This window comes from Petaurus breviceps, unplaced genomic scaffold (genome assembly GCF_028583685.1).
Source record: "Petaurus breviceps papuanus isolate PSGF00001 unplaced genomic scaffold, PetGlider_PUasm1.0 90537, whole genome shotgun sequence".
Lineage (NCBI taxonomy): Eukaryota > Metazoa > Chordata > Mammalia > Diprotodontia > Petauridae > Petaurus > Petaurus breviceps.
Window position 1 is genome coordinate 396,081 of NW_027187271.1, and position 14,691 is coordinate 410,771.

The 14,691-nt window shown below is 47.0% G+C and overlaps 1 protein-coding gene across 2 annotated transcripts; it reads left to right on the plus strand.

Annotated features, from left to right (window-relative positions):
* The first annotated feature begins 48 nt into the window (after nucleotides 1-48).
* PLD2 (phospholipase D2) lies at nucleotides 49-11,954 on the plus strand. Of its 2 annotated transcripts, none has more exons than XM_069063182.1 (25): nucleotides 49-178; nucleotides 883-992; nucleotides 1,136-1,266; nucleotides 1,387-1,529; nucleotides 1,953-2,061; nucleotides 2,171-2,236; nucleotides 2,411-2,469; nucleotides 2,770-2,862; nucleotides 3,043-3,195; nucleotides 4,499-4,648; nucleotides 5,025-5,108; nucleotides 5,320-5,398; nucleotides 6,094-6,204; nucleotides 6,590-6,760; nucleotides 7,242-7,368; nucleotides 7,532-7,650; nucleotides 7,746-7,859; nucleotides 7,956-8,060; nucleotides 8,235-8,323; nucleotides 8,441-8,554; nucleotides 8,730-8,779; nucleotides 9,518-9,652; nucleotides 9,985-10,138; nucleotides 10,213-10,327; nucleotides 11,003-11,954. In XM_069063182.1, the coding sequence occupies exons 2-25, from the start codon at nucleotides 884-886 to the stop codon at nucleotides 11,225-11,227; spliced, it is 2,805 nt and encodes a 934-aa protein (XP_068919283.1). In that variant the 5' UTR covers nucleotides 49-178; nucleotide 883; the 3' UTR covers nucleotides 11,228-11,954. The 2 variants fall into 2 exon arrangements, with proteins under 2 accessions (XP_068919283.1, XP_068919282.1); XM_069063181.1 differs by having other exon boundaries at nucleotides 62-267.
* The last annotated feature ends 2,737 nt before the right edge of the window (nucleotides 11,955-14,691 follow it).

The following is a 14,691-nucleotide window of genomic DNA, read 5'->3' on the forward strand; positions in this document are numbered from 1 at the left end:
TCAGAGAATCGTGCCCCGCCCCCTCTGACTCCCAGTCCTGTCCCGCCCTAGAGGGTGAGGCCATTATAGTCATCCCCATTTGCTCTCCTGGCCTAGCCCGGTCCAGCCCGAAAAGCTCAGGATGTCTGCTCAGGTTTCCGATCCGCTGGCATCCCGGCTCCGGTTCTGGCTCTGAGTGGTGAGGGAAGAGAAGACGGGAGGACTGGGGCTAGGGGCCCAGCTGCGCTTTCGGACCTTTGGAATTTCCCTCCCTTCCCAGCTTGGGAGGTAGATCGAGACTTCCTCATTGATTTCCATACCCCGCCCTTCCCCGATCCACGTCTCGTGTTGACCCCCCATGCCTCTGGAGCCTCTGTCTTAGGCCAGGTGCACTCGACCCTCAGGGCCCTTCTCTGAGCCTCCTCCAGTTTCCCCTTCCCCCACCCCTCCTTCCCAGGGCCCCTTCTCTGCCCCAGTTCTAAGACATCCTGTGCTGGGCTCCGTGCCTTCTTTCTGATTACTGTCCCTTCCCCCTCTTCCCGAAGAGGAATTAAGAGAATGGGTACTGGGGTAGCGGGTGCTGAGATGAAAGGAGAGAGTTGGAGGTGGAGGAGGGAGCTGAGGTGGATCGGAATGGGAGACTAGAATTTTGGATGAGAGGTGTTTGGGGAGGGGTGGCAAGGTCAGAGAAAAGGGTCAAGGCCAGGGCTAGGGTTATGGTTAGAGACAAGGGTCAGCAGAAGAGAACAGGATTCAAGTTAGGGTGGAAGGTCAGGATCAGAGATGAAGTTAAGAAATATCCAATCTGGGGCAGAGAAGGAAGGGTCAGCCTGAAAAAGGGAGGAAGTCTTGAGGGAAGGACCCCCTCCCCCCCTTCCTGAGATTTCTTGGTCTACTGTCCAGTATGATGTCAGCCCCAGAGGGAATGTTCCCTGGAGGTGGTGGCCTTGACTCCAGTCAGCTCCAGATGGAACCAGATGAGTTGGACACCTTGAAAGAAGGGGAAGACCCAGGTAATCTGGAGGGGGAAGGGGGAAATGTAGGGCATAGCACAGAAAGGGAAAGAGAAAGGGGAAGCAAGAGACCTAAGGTGGGGACCTGGGAGATTAGGGTACTAGGTTCTAAGATCCTCCAACCCTCCCCCTGACATCCACAGCTGACCGGATGCATCACTTCTTGACCATCTATAACCTTCAGCCCCTGAGGAATCACCCCAGGATTTTTGCCCCTGGAGTCCCTGTTATTGCACAAGTCATAGGCACTGAGAGATACACCAGCGGATCCAAGGTTAGGGGGCCAAATTCTTGGATCCTTGAGTAAAGAATGGTTGTATATGTGGGTGGGGGAGGGACTCACTCAGGGAACCTAGGAGAGGGAGAACCTGACACCGAGTCTTGGAACCCAAAGGTGGGCACGTGCACACTTTACTCTGTCCGACTATCCCATGGTGATTTCACATGGACAACCAAGAAGAAATTCCGAAATTTCCAGGAGCTTCACCGAGACCTGCTGAGACACAAAGTTTTGATGAGCCTCCTCCCTCTGGCTCGGTGAGAGGAGGATGGGACCATCTTCAGGATCCCACAAAGCTTAATCCCTTTTTTCTTCTTTTCTCTCCACTGTCCCCACCCCATTCTTCATCCTCTACCACCACCACCCACACACCCACATACAAACACACCCACATATACACCAGAGCCCCTGATTCCATGACAGACTCAACCAGAGCTGGATGCCCAACTTTACTCCCTGTATATTCTAGGCTCCCTACTCCCAATCCCTCCATCCTCCTGTCTCTACTACCAAAAAGGGTCTCAATACCAAGGCCATGGTAGCCATGTCCTGCTAATCCTCCTTGCCTAGAAATACTGGCTTGATTACTTCTCTCCTCAGGGACTCAGTGGTGGCTTGATGTCCAGTCTCTCCCCAGCCCTATCTGATTTATACCCCCCCCCCAACCTTCCAACCAACAGGTTTGCTGTTGCCTATTCCCCTTCCCAAGATGCTGCTCCTATAGCTGAAATACCCTCTCTGCCTAGAGTAGGTTCTGAAGGCTCCTCCAGACACAGGGCCAGCAAACAGGTATGGTCTGTCTACTTTCCTGGGGGTAGGGGCCGGGACAGGAAGGGGACAATGAACCTTGGTATGGGGATTTCTCTAAGCAACATCTTCCTTTCTTTTCTCACTCCAGAAATACCTAGAGAATTACCTCAATCACCTCCTGGCCATTTCATTCTACCGCAACTATCATGCCATGGTGAGGTAGCCTTAGCCAGAAACCTTGATCCCTGAGGGCATTGGAAGCCTTGGTCCTTGAGGGTAGTGGGTGTAGGGAGGCCAGAAGTCTGGATCCTGAGGGCAATGAGAGTTGGATTCCTGCAAAGCCAGATATTTGAGGTCTTGAATCTGATATTTCCTCTTCTTCTATTAGACAGAATTTCTAGAGGTCAGTCCATTTTCCTTCATACCTGACCTTGGCCCCAAAGGATTGTGAGTAACCCTGATGACCCCACAACTTTCAGTACTTTCTGTATGACTTGGGGCAAGTCACTTCCCTCTGGGTCTCAATTTCTTTCTATAAAAAATAAGGGGGCTAGACTAAATGATTTCTGAGGGCCTTTCACCAATAACACTTGATTCTACTCTTAGCTCCCTTTTCATACCCTGTTCTCATTATTCCTTTCCCAAATACTCCCCAATTACTGGTGCCCCATTTGTTCCACCTTGGATGACAGTATTGGAAACCCCTGTCCAGGACTACTGAATCTCTGTAACTTGTGACCCCCACAGGGAAGGTTTGATCCGGAAGCGCTCAGGAGGTCACCGAGTTCCTGGCTTTACCTGCTGTGGCCGAGACCAAGTCTGTTACCGCTGGTCCAAGAGGTGAATCGGGGGACCAGATGCCTGGATCACTGAGGTGGGGAAGTGGGACAGATGAAGGAAATGTGGGCTAGGGAGACAGACATCTATGTAGTATACTTGAGATAACTGATGGTAAAGGTGGGGTAGGGTGGGACTGGTCAGATTCCTGGGTCACTATTCACAACTCATTCTATTATCTAGATGGCTGGTGGTGAAAGACTCCTTCCTGTTGTACATGCGCCCAGAGACAGGCTCTATCTCCTTTGTCCAGCTTTTTGACCCTGGATTTGAGGTCCAGGTTGGAAAACAGAACACAGAAACGCGTTATGGGGTCCGAATCGACACTTCTCACAGGTCAGAGATCAGTGCCAACCAGTGCCGGAGAAGGGGAGTGGGAGGGATTGGAGAACATGGTCACACATCCAGGGAAATGGGATGACTGAAAGTAGAAGCATTGGGAGGAGGGCTCAACTGAGACAGGGGTGGGATGAAAAGCCTGACGGGAGAGAAGGGTGGGGGGAGGGGGGAAGGTGGAAAAAAAGGCTTTATTCCTTTCTCTTATTTGTCTTTCCTTAATTGTTACACTGTTATACTGTCCTTCATATCCCCAGCCCCAGACCATGGTTACTGCATTGAAACTGTTTTCTGAGCCTGCTCCATAATAGTGGGCAGGAAGTCCAAAGCATCCTCCTCACCACATTCTCTGTATCCTTTATGGATACAGAGACAGAAAGTAGTAGGAAGGCATTAGACTATGATTAAAAAGACTCCAATTCAGTCCCATCACTGGTCCTTACTAGTATGACCTGGGTCATTTAACCTGGCAAAAAGTCCCTTAAATTTTTCTGAGCCTTAACTTTCATAAACTCTGGATTTGCAGTTAGAAGTTGTTTAGTTTTCAGTAATGTCTGATTGTTCGTGGCACCATGTGGGATTTTCTTGGCAAAGATACCAGAGCGGTTTTCTGTTTCCTTCTCCAGCTCATTTTACAAATGAGAAAACTGAGGTAAACAGGGTTAAGTGACTTGCCTGGGTCACGCAGCTAGTAAGTGTCTGAAGTCAAATTTGAACTTAGGTCTTCATGACTCCAGGCCTGGCACTCTATCCACTGCACCACCTAGGTTCAAAGCTTGATACTTCAATAGGTAACTTTCCCCTCTCTGGCCTCCATTTTCATTATCAATAAAATGAGATTAGTTTATATTATTTAGTCACAGGATCACAGACCTCTACGTGAAAGAGACTTTATATATAGTCCGACTCCTTCATTTTTACAGCTTAGGAAACTGAGACCCAGGGAGGCACAAGAACTTGAGCATGGTCAAAAGTAGTAAGTTAAGTGAGAGGCAGGACTTGAATTCGTGTCCTTTTACTCACTTTCCACTATTAGTTTCTAAGATCCCTTAGAACTCTAAGTCCAATAACTCTCTTAGCTCATGTAGGGGAACATTTTTGAAGGATGTCTATAAACATTGTGGGGGGGGGGGGAACTGCTTCTGGAGAACTATGTTGTCCTTGGTCAGGAACTAAGGTAACCTTTCATTGTCTAACGGGGATTCAGGGGTTAGAGAGATGAGAGCTGGAGCTGAGAGAATGATGAGCAGGGGTTCGGGGGGGGGGTCTCAGCAACTGAACCCTGGTGTTGTCTCTACCATAGGTCCCTGATCCTCAAGTGCAACAGTTACCGGCAGGCTCGATGGTGGGGTCAGGAAATCACAGAATTAGCTCAGAGTCAAGGGTGTGACTTCTTACAGCTACACAGACACCAGAGCTATGCCCCACTTAGGCCAGGGACCCTGGCCAGATGGTAAGACCTCCTTTTACCTGCTCTGACCTCTCTCTACTCCTCTTTGACCTCCTTCTACCCTCTCTGATCACTTTCTACCTCTAATTTCCCTCCACCCATCTCTAACTTTCTAGAACTGTTTCTCATTCTTCTCAGACCATCTCTGATCTGATGTCCTGTTCTGCTTTCTCTCTTCTCTCTATTGTTTCTTGTTCTCCTCATCTCAGATTTCTCTCACTTTCCTCCAGTTTCTGATCTCCCTCCACTCTGACCCATCTGCTCTGACTTTTCTCTGTCTTCTTAGTCCATTATCATGCCCCAATCTGTCCCCCTCCATCCCCCTTTCTTTTTCCTTCTGGCTCCCCTGATTTCCATTCTGTTCCTCACCCTTCTTTAGGTTTGTAAATGGGGCAGGTTACTTTGCAGCTGTGGCTGATGCCATCCTTCAGGCCCAGGAGGAGATTTTCATTGCAGATTGGTGGTGAGTAATGGTAGTTAGAGGACTTGGAACACCTGGGTAGACTCAAGAGAAGAGTTTATGATGAGAGCTGGTTGAAGGAGCCACAGGGGGCTACAAATTTGGTTGGGAAGGTTGGCTAGGGAGTCAAAGATGCCAGAAAGTAAGCCCTTCCAAAGGGAGGGCCTTTGGAACTTCAAGCTTATTGACTTGTTCTATGTCTACTTATACCCAGGTTGAGTCCTGAAATTTATCTGAAGCGTCCAGCCCATTCTGAGGACTGGAGACTGGATGTTATGCTCAAGAAGAAGGCAGTAAGGAGGAAACTGGGGCTGGAACAAAGGGATGGGGCCAGGAAGAAAGTGGACAAGGCCTAAAGAGGGGGAATGTCTATAATATGAGGATGGGGTAAGGACACCTGGGATTGTCCAGGTGATCAGGCATCAGACCAGTCACTGAATAGTATAGGGATCCTCTATAGCAAGGGATTCGTCCCTCTTCAAATTTTCTTAGGGCACTGTGTCTGAATTTCTCCTTTGTCACATCACATTCTACCAAATCCGTACATTGGATATGGGGTCAGAGCACCTGGATGTGAATTTCAGTTCTGCTCTTTCCTAGTTGTGTGACCTTAGACAAGTCACTCTTCCTCTTTGGGTCTTAGATTCCTCATCTGTGGTATATGATTAGAGCTTTCTGGTATTAAATCCTATTATTCTATATGGTAATTCCCAACAAGATTATTAAGTAGGTATGGAGAAGAGGAATTAATTGTGTCATTTTTCATCTTTGTAGTCCCATCACCTAGTGGCATCCATGGCACATTGTAGAGGCTTAATATACATTTGTTTAATTGAATTTATTGAAGGCAGAGTTTTGGGGGCTCTGCAAAGGGGATAATAGACAGGAAAGTAAAAAGGTGAGAGAAAAAAATCAGGTGGGGTGGGGGGAGGGGCAGTTTCCAAGGCATTTTTTATTGACAATTGATTCTCCCTTCCACCCTCACCAGGAGGAGGGTGTTCGAATTTCTGTGCTGCTGTTCAAGGAAGTGGAATTGGCCTTGGGCATCAACAGCGGCTACAGCAAGAAGACTCTGATACAGCTGCACCCCAATATCAAGGTGATCCCCTTATCTCTTGTCCTTCTCCTCCCCTGCCCCTCATCACCTGACTTCCCATTGTCCACTCTTCCTCTCCTTGACCTTCCATTTTCCTCAAGCCTTCATGTAGTAATCATTATAGTCCACATTTTGATAGTGCTTTAAGCTTTACAAGATGCTTTCCTCAAAACAGTGCCATCGTGTAGAGGGTATAATTATTATTTTCATCATATAGGTAAGAAATCGATTTTCAGATAGGTTAAAGGACTTTCCCATAGTCACAATTTTTTGACTACAAGAACTGCTTTTATCACTAAATGATGTAGCCTTTTCCACATGTTCCCCAAAGCACTCTTTGAGACCTTATCCCTTCCCAAATCTTATTGCCTTTTCCTTTTCTTTCCAGGTGATGCGTCACCCAGACCAGGTGACACTGTGGGCCCACCATGAAAAGCTGCTAGTTGTGGACCAGGCAGTGGCCTTCATGGGAGGCCTTGACCTTGCCTTTGGTCGATGGGATGATCTGCACTACCGGATCACTGACCTAGAGGGCTATAATGGAACTACCACCCCACAGGTAAACTTTGCTTGGCATTCCCCTCACACTGCAGTACCAGTTCTCTTCCTCTTCCCAGGGTGATCCCTAGCCATGAACCTTCTTCTTCATCCTTGAAGCCCAACCCCATCTTTTCCTTTTCAACTCCACCTCCTCTGCCTGCACTCCTAGGCCTTTTCTCTCTTCAAGGACCACCCCTATTCTCAACCTTCCTGGTTCTCTGATGTCATCCCATCTTGGGGCTCATCTTTCAGGCTTTCTGCCCCTTTGGGGCAGTTTGGAGTTTGGAGCAGGAGGGTGGGATCATTAATATTTCCCTCTTTTTCATCTCTTATTCTCTCTGTCTTTCCCTCAGTCTGTGTATATGCCCTTCTGTCAGTGTCTGTGTCTTATGCTTCCCTTTTTCTGTCTGCCTGTACTTCTCTCCTGGCTTTGGCTCCCATGACTCTGCCCCTGGGTTGGGTCTCTCATGACCCCCTGGGCTGGGTCTCTCCCCACACAGCTGCCCACCCCATGCTCAAGCTTTCCCGTTGTCCCTGACCTCTCCCACAACCAACTGTTTTGGCTGGGCAAGGATTACAGCAATTTGATCACCAAGGATTGGGTACAACTGGACCGGCCCTTTGAGGGTGAGAGATTTTTTTTTCCACAGCCCCAAGACTGAAACTCAGATCAAGACAGCTTTCTCTGTAACAAGCATGATCTCCCTGTCCCCGTTGTTGTATGTTATGTGGATGTCTAGAAGCTAGCTTCAGGGTTCCCTTTTGATTTTTACCCTTTGGGGTCCCCCAGATTTTATTGACAGGGAGAAGATACCCCGGATGCCATGGAGGGATGTGGGGGTCGCTGTTCATGGTTCAGCAGCACGAGATCTTGCCCGACATTTCATCCAGCGCTGGAATTTTACCAAGGTTTCCCTTAACCTGGGGAAAAGACTGATCTATGGGAGGGAAAGAGGAGGCTAGTGTTAGTCCCACTGACTCTTTCTCCTAACTACAAATCTTAGACCACCAAGGCCAAGTACAAGATCCCTCTATTTCCATATCTGCTGCCCAAGTCACCTAGCACAGCCAACCATTTACCATTCACCCTTCCTGGAGGGCAGTGTGCCACTGTACAGGTGAGACAACCCCCTTCCCCAAACTGTGAGAGTCTTTCCCCTCTACCCCTATTCCCCAAGTGTGAGGACTTCCTTTTCTTCCTTCTTGTCTGCTAGGTCCTTCGATCAGTGGACCGTTGGTCAGCTGGGACCTCTGAGAGCTCTATCCTCAATGCATACCTACATACAATTCGGGAGAGCTGCCACTTCATCTACATCGAGGTGGGTGGGGGTAAAGTGGGGAATTTGGTTTTTGTTTAAGAACAAGAGACCAGGATTTAAGAGGGATTCATTGGTTGGATGGGGGTGACAGAGACTAGGAGCTAGAGAATTAGGGGAGATGGACTGCATTGCTTATTCCTTATTCCTCTCCCACTACACTCCATGTCCTACCAGAATCAGTTCTTCATCAGCTGCTCAGATGGACGGACAGTTCTGAACACAGTGGGAGATGCTATTGTGGAGAGGATTTTGAGAGCCCACAAGTAAGACAGAAAAGGAGGTGCTCTGGATGGGTGTATGTGTATAAAGGGGCAGGATTGGATCCAAGAAGCCTAGGAGGTCAAAAGTAGCCAGCTGTGACCCTACACCCCTTTCCACAGGCAACAGCAGCGATTTCGGGTATATGTGCTGCTCCCCCTGCTTCCTGGGTTTGAAGGTGATATCTCTACAGGCGGTGGAAATTCTATCCAGGCAATTCTGCACTTTACCTACAGGTCAGCTACATGGCCACCTGCCCTTCCTGCCTCTTAATTCTTCCCTTGACTTCTTTCTCTTTAGACTCTTCCCTGTTCTAGCTTGACTCTGTCCCTCTCCTCTTGACTCTTTTCCCCCTTCTTAGGATCTGTTCCTTTCCCTGACTGCCAACTCTCCCTATGACTTCTCCCCCAGGACTCTCTGTCGTGGTGAATATTCAATCCTGCATCGGCTCAAAGCTGCCAGTGAGTGATGGTAGTTGGGGGAGTCCTAAAAGGAGTAGGAAGTATTGAGAGAAGCTGGGGTAGGGCCAGTGAAGTATTTCTCAATGTAACTGTCCATTGATCTTGTATCAGTCTGAAAGGAGTCCCTCTGCTACAGCAACTGAGGATAATAAAAATAATCATAGGACCATATAGATTTAGAGCTGGGAGAAACCTATCAGGCCATCTGGTTCAATCCTCTTATTTTACAGATGAGGAAACTGAGACCTAGAGAGGTTAACTGACCTGCCTAAGGTCACATGAATACCATATGACAGAGGCAGAATTTGAACCAAAGTCCTCTGATTCCAAAGCTAGTGCTTTTTCCATGGTTCCATGTTGTCTGAATGATAACTGATGTTATAATAACCCTTTATATGATCAGATCTCCTCTCCTCCTCACAAAAATCCTGTTAAGTATGAAATACAGGTATTATTACCCCCATTTTACAGATGAGGAAACTTTCCACATGGAGAAATTAGGTGACTTGTCCAAAGTCACATATCTGGTAAGTAGGAGAGCCAGCATTCAAACCCTATTCATTTGACTCTTAACCTGGTGTTCTTTACATTATACCCCTATGACATCAAGGTTAGGAATAAGGTCCTCCAAGGCAAGGGAAGAGGAGCTGGAGTGGTAGGTGGGTAGAGATGTCTTTGCATAAGCTAATCTTTGCCCCTTTCCTCCATGTCTCTTTTCCCTTCCTGTACATGTACCAGTGGGTACATTGTGGCGAGACTATGTGTCAGTGTGTGGGCTCCGAACCCATGGAGAGCTGAGTGGAAAGCTGATATCTGAACTCATCTACATCCACAGCAAGCTGCTTATTGCCGATGACAGGACTGTCATCATCGGTCAGGGAGTGGCCAAGGGAGCAGGGGATAAAGCTGAAGATAGAGGAAGAAAGCTTGGTCATCAGAATTGGGGAAAGGGATGACTAGACAGGAAGTAGCAAGATATTGGAGGAACTAGTGCAAGTAGCATTCTATAGGTCTGGGGTGGAGACAGAGAGGAAGGAAGAAACATGGGATTTAGAATAGTGGGGAAGTGAGGAACAGAAACAGAGGAAGTTAGACGGGAAAAATTAGGGACTGAAGGAGTTGGAAAAATAGGATTGGTAGTGGTAGTGATGGGGGCAAGGGATGCTTCTTCCAATTGCTCCCTTTAACAGACAACTCCACTCCAGGTTCAGCAAACATCAATGACCGAAGCCTCCTGGGAAAGAGAGACAGTGAATTAGCAATGCTGATTGAAGACACTGAGATGGAACCATCACTTATGGATGGAAAAGAGTACCAGGCTGGGAGGTTTGCCCTCAGTCTCCGGAAACACTGCTTCAGGTAAGGACTGCAGAGGACCTTTTCTCCTCAGGGGGCCATGTGGGTAAATCTGACGCTCCCCCTTCTCCCTTCAGCACCATTCTGGGGGCAGAGTCCCAGCCTGGACTGGACCTCCGAGATCCTGTCTGTGACACCTTCTTCCAGCTGTGGCAGAAGACAGCTGAGAGAAATGCCAGCATCTATGAGCAGGTTGGGATACCCTAGAAAGGACTGGAGGAGTGTGTGTATTGGGAGACAGAGGGTGGTAGAATAGAGGTTTCAGGTAGAAGTGAGGTCTATAGATGGGCTATAAGAAAAGCTGGATAGAGCATTGGCCCTGGAGTCAGGAGGACCTGAGTTCAAATCCAGCCTCAGATACTTAACACTTACTAGCTTGTGACCTTGGGCAAGTCACTTAACCCCAACTGCACTCTAAAAAGCAAAAAGAAAAGATGGAACCATTTCTTCAGCAAGCAACAAGGGCCTCCTATGGGCAGAGCAGTAGGGGAAATTCTTAGATAAGACAGGATTTCTTACTGTTGTGAAGCTTATAGTGATGAGCACCAAGATCAGTAACTATAACAGTCTTCATTTTAAAATAAAGCATTTTGAGAGGTACACAACTATGCACAGAAATCAGATAACTTTTCTCCAAAGGGAAAAGTAAAAGAACATAGTTTTGAGGGATGAGTGGGAGAAATATTTATAGGGGGTGGTGGTGGTGAATAAGGGTGAGTGGCTCCAAGGGGTAAGGGGGGAAAAATCTCTGTGTAGGACTTAGGTGGGAGAAGGATGGAGAACTCAACGCCCTGCGCTGGGGGGCAGAACATCTGGAATTGGTGAAGGAAAAGGAAGTTATTCAACAACTTCACTTTTATCCCCTAGATTTTTCGTTGCCTGCCATCTAATGCAACCCAATCACTTCGGATACTTCGGGAGTACGGAAGTGTGGAGCCTCTGGCCACTGTTAGCCCTGAAATAGCCTTTTCCGAACTCACTCAGATCCAGGGCCACCTTGTCCACTTTCCCTTCAAATTCTTAGAGGAAGAATCACTGTTACCTCCACTGGGTAGCAAGGAAGGTGTCATACCTCTTGAAGTATGGACATAGCCCAGAACCCCATTTTTTGAGTGTGGGGGCTAGTGAGAGAAGAAACCACGGGAAACAAAATTCTGTACCTGGCATCTTTTCTTTCTCTTTCTTCATGCTCAAATTAAGGACAAATCACTCACAAATGAGGGGATGCACAAAAGGGATTCAATTCCCAGGAAGAGAGAGGGAAAGGTATGTCTGAAGGAGAAATAATATGGAAGAACACTGAGCTGGAAGGCAGGAGACCTGGGCTCTGGTTCTAGTTCTCAAATGCACTAGCCATGTGACCTTGGATAAGTAAGTCACTTGCCCTTTCTAGGCCTTAAGTTACTTTATTTCTCAGTGGAATGAAGGGGTTCAGTCAGATGATCCAGCCCTGACATTCTTGGGAATCTGGACTCATCCCAGGAGCAACAGAGGAGAAGGTTGTGGGGTAGAGTGGAAATGATACAGAATGATGCCTCTCTCCTACTATCTCCTGCTTCTCTCAGTCTCCTGAATCAAGTTCAAATCCCTGCTGCTAAGGAGAAAGCTACAGTCTTCCAGTGGTCTTTTCTTCCCCTAGCTCTGATCATCTGCTGCCAGGGTTTTGGAATCCCAACCCGCTATCAATCCCCTAGTTCATCCCATAACTAGGGCCGAACAAACTTACTTAGCACAGCCCGATTACAGACACTAACCGCGCACATAGATACTTTATGTCAAACACATTCATTTTTATAAATAAAGGATTTTTTAAAAGTAATTTTTGAAGTTAAAAAAAGGGTCTCGTTTTGTGGGATCGAGGCAGCAAGGACTTGTACTCTTTCTACCTCTCCTTTACCTCCCCTGGCTCCATCTTTGCCCTTCTCTCTAGCTTTGGGAATCTGTGGGTTCGGGATCTTAGTCATCCATTTTCTGGGCAAGAGGAAAGAGCTGATTCAGTGACCCCTAGTGGAAAAGAAAGGGAGAGGTTAGGACAAACCAGTGTACTTAGAGAACAGAACTTGTGAACGATAGACAAAACTGTAGAGGAGGGCTGGGAGAAAGTCTCAGGTTCTCAGGTCTCTCCAACACCCCTGCTCCCTCCCCACCACACCCCCACAGTCAAATCAAAGAACTGGGAAAGATTTTGCAAGAAGCCCCTGCTCCCTCAACCGCTCCACTACAACTGAGACACTACAGAGATAGGTCTTACTCCTGTGCTGAGAGAGAACACCTCTTGGATGAGAAAAGCTTTTAATGGCCATCTGTCTCATGTTGCAACAACAACCCTATCCTCTCACAATTTCTCCTCCATTTCTTCTCAGGAATGATAACTTAGTCCTTTTATCATCTGAGAAACTCCTTAGACCACAATCACCAAAGTCCTGGAAGCTAGGGACCTGAAAACTGGATGAATTGGAATGGGGAGGGTGATGAATCAGAGAAGGTTTCTAGAGGATGTAAATTAAATGAAAAAGAATACGGGCATCCCTGCCTATGAGGAATGTCTCCACCACTTCAAATTTTACCCTCCTTCTAAGACCCATTACCTCCAGAGCTCAAGGGAAACAGCTTTACCAGAGGGAGTCCCACCCACACTCCGCGTACTGAGGTCCTCAGGTGCTAATTGTCAGTCTGTTAATTAGCCTCATTAGCACAGCTAAGTGCCTCTCCTCTGGGGGAGTCATTACCTTGTTAACAGCCTGGAGTGGGGCAGGGAGGAAGCAGGGCAACCACTTAGGAGTTGGATGAATTGTGTTTCTGCCCATGTCTTTCTTGTTTTTTATCTTCCTTTGTCCTATTTCCCTTATCTGAGTATAAACTTTTAGAATACACAGAGTCAACCCTCAGGGATCAGGGAGATGTGAGTTCAGGTCTCAGCTCTGCCAAGTGGGCAAGTAGTCACTCATTTTCTGCCCTGACATTCTATACTTGAGTCAAAATCAGTCCTTCGGGTCCTCCCTGATAGCTCCTTTTTTTAACCCCTATTTTAAAGCGAAATTCTTTTTAAGAAAAAAAAAAAGCTTTACACAGGGTCTTATTGCAATAATCTTCGGTGAACATAATTACTGTAGAGTAATATTAACAAATAGTAAGTTCAATGGACGGAAAAGAAATAAGCCTTTAAAGTGCCTTCTTAAGGCCAAGTAGAGTGTGCTAAAAGCAAAATATATCTCATTTGAATCTCAAAACAACTCTTTGAGGTAGGTGCTATGATTATACCCATTTTACAGGTGAGGAAACTATAATTAACCTTTGTTAATTGTTTTTTTTATTTATTGTATATGTAGCATATGTATCCAGGGGTTGTTCCCCCACAAGTAGCCTGGGTGTATAGTGGGATGAGGTGGGAGGCAGAACAAACATTTCTAGCTTCTTCATTCCTTGCCCCTCCCAACCTTCCATCAAGGGAGCTAGGAGCAAGAAGTTATGACAGGAGGCCACTCTGCTCTATCTGCTCCTTAAACATAAGTCTATGGGGAAGGGGGTGGGGGGTGGAACCTGTGACCTTGAGGCTAAAGTATGGTGTGGTATGGAATATGATCATGTTCAGTTATGGGGGGAGTAGCACACACACGGATATATACCAGACAAGAGAGTGAAGGAACGAGATCTCCCTTTGGGACTGAGATAACTCAACCAAGATAGAGGGTTCCTCCAAGGGGAAACTCCCAGAAGTCTCTAGTGGAGCAAGTTTGGGGTAGGGATATGATGGAGACTCTCTGCTCTTCTGAGGTTGGTTTTTTACGAGAGTCTTTTCCTTCAGCAGCCTAAGTGGAGTTGGCCTCTTCCATCTTCCCTCTGGAAGCTAGAAACCACAAGTGTGAAGATCTGAAGAAAACTGAAGCTCTCTTCCTCTTCCCTTTTCTGCCAACTGCCCCCACCTTTCCTGAAGGGCAAGGCATTCAAATTTACCAATAAGGGGGAAGTTCCATAACAATAAGCTTTGGGACAGGGTTTAGACTTGTTTGTACATATTTGTATCCTTTTCTCCCCCTTTAGATTGTGATTTCCTTTAGCGCTAGGACTTGTATTTTGCCTGTCTTTGTATCCTCAGCACATGACTCTACTTGCCTGGCCCATAGCAGACACTTAAATGCTTATTGACTGACTGAGGCAGACAGAAAGAAAGTGACTTACCCAAGGTCACACAGCTTTAACTGTCTGAGGTCAAATTTGAACTCCAGGCTTTCAGTCTCCAGGGTCAGTGCTCCATCCATGATACCTCCTAGCTAAGTCAACAAATGGTTTAAGAAACAATAAGTGGAGCAGCTACCGTGTTTCCCCGATAATAAGACATTGTCTTATTAGTTTTTTGGACAGAAAAACACCAGAGGGCTTATTTTCAGGGGAGGGCTTATTTTAATGAACATTGACAGCAATTTTAATAAACAGGTAAATGTGAACAAAAAAAATGTACCTTTATTCAATAATGAATTCAATAACGAACAGGATGACGCGCTCACTGCTGCAGCTCTGATTGGATGCAGCTTGGATCGAGGCGGCGTGCGTTTCAC

Bases quoted from the DNA above. Each gene is read 5' to 3' on its own strand.
- PLD2 (XM_069063182.1), top strand. From the start codon at position 884: ATGATGTCAGCCCCAGAGGGAATGTTCCCTGGAGGTGGTGGCCTTGAC. The intron at 3,196-4,498 runs GTCAGAGATCAG...TCTCTACCATAG, and splicing joins CGAATCGACACTTCTCACAG to GTCCCTGATCCTCAAGTGCA. The intron at 5,109-5,319 runs GTGAGTAATGGT...ACTTATACCCAG, and splicing joins ATTTTCATTGCAGATTGGTG to GTTGAGTCCTGAAATTTATC.